Below are 7,701 nucleotides of genomic sequence, written 5' to 3'. Positions count from 1 at the left end.
TCGCTCCGGACCGCGCGCCTCATGATGAGACGAACGCACCGTCACAGAAACAAGAATGAGATGCTTTCTAACACAACTGTGGCATTAACTCAGTCAGTGAGGGCTCTTTAAAATACTGCACATGTATGGGCCGTTCAGATTACTTGATAAAGTGCAATGAAATCCCTTATATCTGCAGATGATGTACGTCTGTTTGTGGATGGAGACTCATTCACCGGCTACAGGCTCGAATCCTCTTTGCTGTGTGAAATGCGGTGCTGAAGTGAAATAGTCGAATTATAATAGTTGTTATTATTATTATTATAATTTTATACATTAATGAGCCAAATATCGTCTTGACTATCGACAGAGACATCTGCTTACGTCGATATCTCTGACTATCGTCGCTACACGATACCATCGTCTATCGGCACAACCCTACATACTAGTAACATGCTGATCATGCTAGCAATATGCTAGTAACAGGCTAATCATGCTAAATACATGCTAGAAACATGACATTATCAACATCAATCTAAATTTTCAAACTTCAGGGTTTTACAACTGCTTTAAAACCTCAAGTTTGTCTAGACCTTTCATCTAGCTTTGATTGAAGTACTGCCCAAATCTCAGCATGTAAAAGCAACACAAACACATCATCTTTTGATTGTTTGCTGGTTTTGCTTTATTTTTCCGCCATGATCTGAAAACCCAAAGTCAAAAATATAATATAAACTTCCGAAAAAATCAACACAATGACTTGTTTTTCTGAGAATCAACAGAAAACACTCGAGCGAGACTCGGAGAGATCAGGAAAAGGAACGTCCTGTTCGTCCGGCGTCGCCTGTAAAACAGCGGAATCTGACAAACGTCCCGTCCGTCGAGCGACTGGAGCGAGAGTTCACACCAGCGAACCGTGGCTCGCTCGGAAAGCAGACGAGTGAGTCCTCACGTCTCGGGCTCCTCGTGAACGTCTCCTCACCACTCCTTCTTCTTCTCGTCCATCGACACGCCACCGGGGCCGAGCGCCACCACCAGCAGCAGGCCTCCGATGACCGACAGGGTTTGGAAGAAGTCGTATTTGAGGTAGTCGTGCATGGGTTTGTAGGAAGGCACCGTCCAGAAGGCGTTGAAGTAGACGTTGATGGCCAGGAGCCACAGCACCAGCGTCAGAGCGGCTAGTTTAGTCTTGAAGCCCACGGCCACCAGGACGATGAGCGCCGTCCCCACCATGTTCTGCAGGATCTGGACGGAAAACAGCGTTAGATTTAACTCTGGAACAACAGAACTTGTGTTTCTGCATAAGATAATAACAGCAAGAGATGGTAGTAGTGTTCATAATATCGAAGTATCTTCATTAATATAATATTAATAATGCAATAACAGTCACAATTAGCACATCCTGGTACCTTGATGCTGATAAAATAGTTGCATTTACTTAACCTGGAAATGCTACATGCTTAAATTGTTATATTTTATACGGAAATTAATACCTTTGTTCATCGAGGACGCATGAATGGACCAAAAGTGCCAGTATAGACATTTATTATGTTACAACATATTTCTATTTCAAATAAACACTGTTCTTGTTCAGTTTCCCAAAATATATTGAGCAGCACAACTGTGTTCAACACTGATAATAATCAGAAATGTTTCTTGAGCAGTAAATCATCATATTATTCTCATTTCTGAAGATCATGTGACACTGAAGACTGGAGGAATGATGCTGGAAATACAGCGGAGCATCACAGAAATACATTACAGTTTAAGGGAAATACACAAAGAAAATGGCTGATTTAATGGGAAAAATATTTAGCTATTTTTTCTGTATTTTCTATCAAATATCAGCCTTTATTTTTTCTAACAATTTGGACTTTTTTTCTCAAGATTGTAGTACAAACTCAGAACCTCAAGATAAAAAGCCTTTTTATTTTTTCATTCTGTGCTGGTTACAAAATTGCAAGAGAAAAAGGTCAAAATTGTGAGATAAAAATGGTATTTTTATAATATAAACAACAAAAAAAGACATTATTTCTCGTAATTCGGAGTTAAAATCTCATAATACAGACATTTTCTGAGAATTGTGAGATATAAAGTCAGAAACATGAGATATAAAGTCAATTTCCTTTTTATTATTTTTTCCATGGCAGAATAAAATACTACAGTTGCAAGATGACAACTTAGAAATGCAAGAAAAATGCCATAATTCTGAGTTTATATAAAGTCAGAACTGTGAGATATGAAGTAACTATTGTGAGATAAAAAAAAATGACAAAAAAAAAAGTCATGATCAAAACGACAAAGACAAACTCCAAATTCTGATTTTATCTCTCACTTTTCTAGCATTTATTCTTGCAATTCTGAGTTTGATTTTACTTCCCAGAATTGAGAGATAATGAGCGATGTAACCTTTTTATTTTTTATTCCATGGTGGAAACAAAAAGAAACACTATCGTAAGATGAAAACTTAGGATTCAGAGAAAAAAAAAAAAAGTGTCAGAATTAGAATTGTAATAAAAATAAATAAGTCTGAATTCTGACGTTATATACTGCAATTCTTAGGAAACGAGCGAAATATGTTGCAATGACCTTTTTTGTTTTTTATCCCGTGGCGGAAACGTTTCTGGATTATGTAACTCTGAACACTCACTGTTTCAACACTTACAGAGAAGAAGCTGGAGTCGAACTGCAGCAGTGTCATGAACATGAGCACCAGAAGCACACGTCCTCCCAGCTGCATGTACTGCTTCGGAGAGCTCTGGCCCATCGACGGCACGCCGGCAAACATGCTCTTCCCTTCAGAGCGAGACTCGGCCAGCAGCAGCAGCAGTCCTCCACCTAGAGCCAGGTTCCTGCACAAACACACTCAACAATCATCATTCGGTCTCTTTCCCAGTTTAATTTTTTGTGCACACTTTGCACATTGCATGCCAGATTTTATTGTGGATTGCAGTTGTTGTACAAACAGCAGGTCACACATGAACGACGCATCTGATTGCTTTTGCTCATGAAGAGTCTTTTATGCATGCATTTATGTATTTTGATGAAGATCTGATGACTTTCAGCATAAATATGCAACAATAGAGTGGGAAAACCCTATTACAGAATAAAGGAACAAAGATGGACCTTTGGTCGGATAGTGTTGACCAAAGTAATATCACAGAATAATCCATTATTACAGAAATATTGGAAATTACTAGTAAATTTATTTGTCATAATTTGCAAACTGTTTTCACATTAACAATCAGTCATTCAGTTTGGTCCTGAACACACCACACAAATTTATATTAAATCCATTATACTGAATTATTTTAAGGACTGAATTAGTTATAATAATATACATGACTGCAAGTGAACCAGAGTAATTATAGTTAAACTTAAACCACACAAAAGAAAAGAAAATATAAATATATATATATATAAAATTAAAAAACATTTTCATTACTAGAAATACAATGTTATCAAAAATGAATTTTGTAAATAAAAATTATAAAATAATAAGAAATTAATATTTTTTTATTAATTTCAGCTAGTCTCCAATCCAACATTTCTTATTTTAATTTATTTTAATTTCAAGTTCTAAAATAACTATTAACTAAAATAACCAAGTAAACTAAAACTAATAAATACAAATGAATAAAAACTTGACATTTAAAAAAAAAACGTATAAAAATTACAAACATTCTATCTAAAACTTTAACTAAAATTAAAATAAAAACAGAACATATAAAAATAAAATCCAATTGAAAGTTATAATAAAACTATAACAGTATCTCAATAACATCATTTGTTGAGTTTAATTTTAAGTCCTAAAACAAAATAAGCTAAAACTAATAAATAAAAATAAATAAAGACATTTAAAAATATATATATAAAAATTACAAAAAGCACAACATTTATCTAAAACCCCAACTAATCTTAAAAACGTATAGGATCTCAATTAAACGAAAATAACACCGGTGTGAACAGCACATCCTCAAACACCCGAAACCGGAGTGAAACCACATTCAGCTCCAGTGTGAACAGAGTTTGTGATCTGAACTCACCTCATGAAAAACTTGAGATCCCACAGAATACTGTATGCGACTGTCTGAAACACAGAGAGGCGCTGATGAACACGAGCTGCACGCTTCAGACTAGAAGACTGAACGACAGACACACATGCTGTTCGCTCACCTGAAGTGCAATAATGCCGAACAACCCGAAGCAAGCGTACTGCACACCGTTTCTGCTGAGGACCAGGACACATCCACCTGTGGAGCAGACGTCAAAACTCATCACACTCCACCTGTTCACTGCAACTCAAATCCTGGCGTTTAATTAGGAATGTACCGTATTGGATTGGTACCGATATCCGATAATTGTGGCCGATACCGATATATAATTCTTTTAAATTTCTTTTAAAAGAACTTATTTGTTAGAATTAAATAAACAATAATATAGTTATTTTATGATGACGATGCATTAAAGCTTTGAAAATAACTATAAACAAACTATATATTAAATCACCGCATTTGTTTTTCTCTCTCGGAAAGATGCAGTGGTAACCTTAACATTTTATTTTAATATTTAACATTTGTAAATGGTCTAAAGCAAAAGAGTTCGGAAAAGAAAATTCTGAAAATCTTTTAGAGCTCATAATTTGTTTAAAAAAAATTACATATTACACATTGAATAAATAAGTGTGAAATGCGAAAATACTCAAAAGTGGGTAGTTCCACAATTAGTTCTGGTACTACTGAATGAAAAGGTTCTTGCAGTGCAAAAGGCCCTAATGATACTAAAATTTATCAATGTAGGGCCTTATGAAATCCCTTAAATTTTTTCCTAAATTCGGTTTTGTTTTTTTATTTTTCTAATTCTGTTTTTTCTGTTTTTTTTTTTTTTTTTCAGGATTTGTTTTGCAAACTCCTTTTTAAATTGTATAAATGAATTCAGTTTTGTTGACTGGATTCCGCAATTCCATCTGCGTTTTCCACATTGCTGAAATCATAGGGCCATATCAATGTAGCTGGGATGCACAGAAAAATGCATCAATCACAATCTCCACTAAGTGCATCTCAAATGAAGAAAATCATTTCTGACATAAATGTCCCGTTTCTGATCAGCTCATTTTCACACTAAATCAGCACATGGATAAAAATGAGGCCAGTGTGTGTGTGTGTGTGTGTGTGTGTGTGTGTGTGTCTCACCGATCTGTCCGATGAGGTTGAGCAGCACGAAGCCGGCGGCGAGGAAGTACCCGCAGCTCCAGGTGGCCTCGATGTAGTCTCTCTGCTCGCTCCACTGGAACCACATGCGGATGCCGTCCTCCAGGAAGGTGCTGATGAGACACAGGCGAGCGACGTGAGGCAGATACTGCTTAGTGACCCGCAGGAACTGAAACACAAGAGACACGCAAACATCACGTCACACTGATCAGCTGCACGAGACAAACACAGACCTCTGATGATGTCACCACCACCATATATAACTACTTCTAAAATATTATGTTTAAATATGCAACAAAAGAAGAAATATAAAAGAAATGGCTTAGTAGTTTTAGACTTATTCTTTAAAGCAGAATAAATAAACAAACAAACAGTGGCATTAATTATAAACACCAACAAATTTAAGTTGAATTCAAATCCATAAGATAACATTTTTTGTCCAAATGCACAGAGCAGTCATTACTTTTTCACCAAAAAAAGGTGATTGAATCAATCAACTGTTATTTACAGTTTCCTTAAAAAATATATCTATCTGAAAATTGGATTTTATCGTCATATTTCTCACTCCATAAATCAGAAAACACTGTCAACAGACACAAACAAAGACATATTCACCAAGTTTTGGTGCCTTAAACACTGAGATCATACTGTCTCATCGATAAGAAATCAATTTCTAAAACACAGAACATCTCAGGAACTACAGACTCTGAGGAGATCTGGATGATTCTGCATCACAGTATTATTCGATTTGATCTGAACTGCTGTCAAACCCTCAGAAAGTGGCCAAAATAGCAGCAGATATTAACAGACCACATCAGCTCTCAACTGCAGCCAATCACTGAGCGGATATGCAAATGAGAGTGAGCTTTCAGCCAATCAGAGCTCGGTTACAGTAATGAGCCCATGAGAGATTATGAGCTCCTTATTAGTGAAGAGCTCAATAAACAACAGGACTATATCTGTGCAGTCTGAATATATACTCCAGGAAAGAACAAACACACATTACTTGAAATAAAATGAACTGAATTGAAATTAAAAAACACAAAACTTGTTTTATTTCAGTTAGCTGGCAACGCTACATCTCATTTTCTTTTAGTAAAAAAAATAGTGTTTAGTTGTATTGTTTAATATTAGTTTAAGTAATTTTGTTGTGTGTTTTTTACATTTTTATTAATTTTTTTATATATATGTCTACATAGTTTATCAGTTTTAGTTTATTTTAGTATAATTCTTGTATCAACTTCAGCTAAATTAATAGAAAAATTACCTTGGCAACTAGCTGAAATAAAATGTATAAAACAAATTATATATATATATATTAATTTTTTTTATGATTATAGTTTTCTATAAAAATGCACTTTATTTTATCATGCACTTTTCCTCAATCCATTATAAACCTTATATAAAAATATTTTTTAAATAAATAAAAATAAATAAATACAAATTACTAAAACCTTAGCTATTTTTAAAATTATTTAATAAATATATAGTTTATAAGTTTTAGTTTAAGTACCATTTTAGGATCAACTTAAGATAAACTAAAATGAGAAAGATTGCCTAGGCAACTAGCTGAAATAATATGTATAATAAATTAAAAAAAAAAAAAAAAATATATATATATATACATATATACACACACATATATTTTATTTCAAATTTTTATGGTTTTAGTTTTCTATAATTAATCGAATAACAAAAAAAGTTGTTTTACAACAACAACAAAAAACATTAATGTCAGAAACAAATAAAATTACTAAAAAACTTTTTTTTTATAAATATGTATAAAAATATATAATAGTATCTCAGTGATATTAAAATCTGTTCAACAGAATGTGAAATTATGAAATTGCAAAAAACACTGCATTTTTCATTGCATATGGTTAAAAAATAAAATAAAATAAAAAAACTAGCATGCAGAATGATAGAGAAGAATCATCCTGCAGGTACAGACTTGTGTCTTGTGCGATGTCAGATTCTGAAGAAGCAAATAAAGCCAAATAGCTGCGCTCAAACATAAGTTTAAGAATCAGCAGCATCAATAATTCATATTTATATTAACACAACATTTAGGCTTCACCCATTAACCCGGTGTAGCAGTCGATTCGGTTCCCCTCTGGAATTCCTGTTTCCCCCGGGTTGCCAGATCCGTGTAATAAACCCAACCAAATAGTTAATCTAACATATCCCCAAAGTAGCTTAAATTCTGTGGATTTGGCAACACCGCCGCATGCAAATACACCAAACACACCTGGATGTAAGGAAAGCAAAAAGGGACAAATCTCTTGCTACACTGCAGCATAGTAAAATGATCCTCACACTCCCGTTTATGTTCTATTGTTTTTTATTCATCTTGCAATTGTTCCTTTATTTTTGTCTTATGTCTATTCTGACTAAATTTAAATAACTAAATAACTTTAAGTGCATCCATAAATACAACAACAGCAAGGCATATAATAAAAAAAATAATAAATGAGCATAAATGTATAAGTATACAACAGTATAAAACAGAATA

At 34.0% G+C, this 7,701-nt stretch overlaps 1 protein-coding gene across 2 annotated transcripts in view; it reads right to left on the bottom strand.

Annotated features, from left to right (window-relative positions):
* Positions 1-944: 944 nt before the first annotated feature.
* Positions 945-7,701, bottom strand: part of LOC132131814 (surfeit locus protein 4-like) — a 7,730-nt gene continuing 973 nt past the window's right edge. The window contains exons 2-6 of one of the 2 annotated variants that reach the window (XM_059543950.1): positions 5,172-5,358; positions 4,156-4,232; positions 4,026-4,069; positions 2,645-2,831; positions 945-1,167 (exon numbers count right to left, since the gene is read on the bottom strand). In XM_059543950.1, the coding sequence (XP_059399933.1) occupies positions 958-1,167; positions 2,645-2,831; positions 4,026-4,069; positions 4,156-4,232; positions 5,172-5,358 (705 nt within the window). In that variant the 3' untranslated portion in view covers positions 945-957. Of the gene's footprint in view, positions 1,225-2,644; positions 2,832-4,025; positions 4,070-4,155; positions 4,233-5,171; positions 5,359-7,701 lie in introns of both variants that reach the window. The other variant, XM_059543942.1, reaches the window with a different exon arrangement.

Source organism: Carassius carassius, chromosome 4 (assembly GCF_963082965.1).
Source record: "Carassius carassius chromosome 4, fCarCar2.1, whole genome shotgun sequence".
In the NCBI taxonomy this organism is placed as follows: Eukaryota; Metazoa; Chordata; class Actinopteri; order Cypriniformes; family Cyprinidae; genus Carassius; species Carassius carassius.
This window is presented reverse-complemented; position numbering and strand designations above follow the sequence as displayed.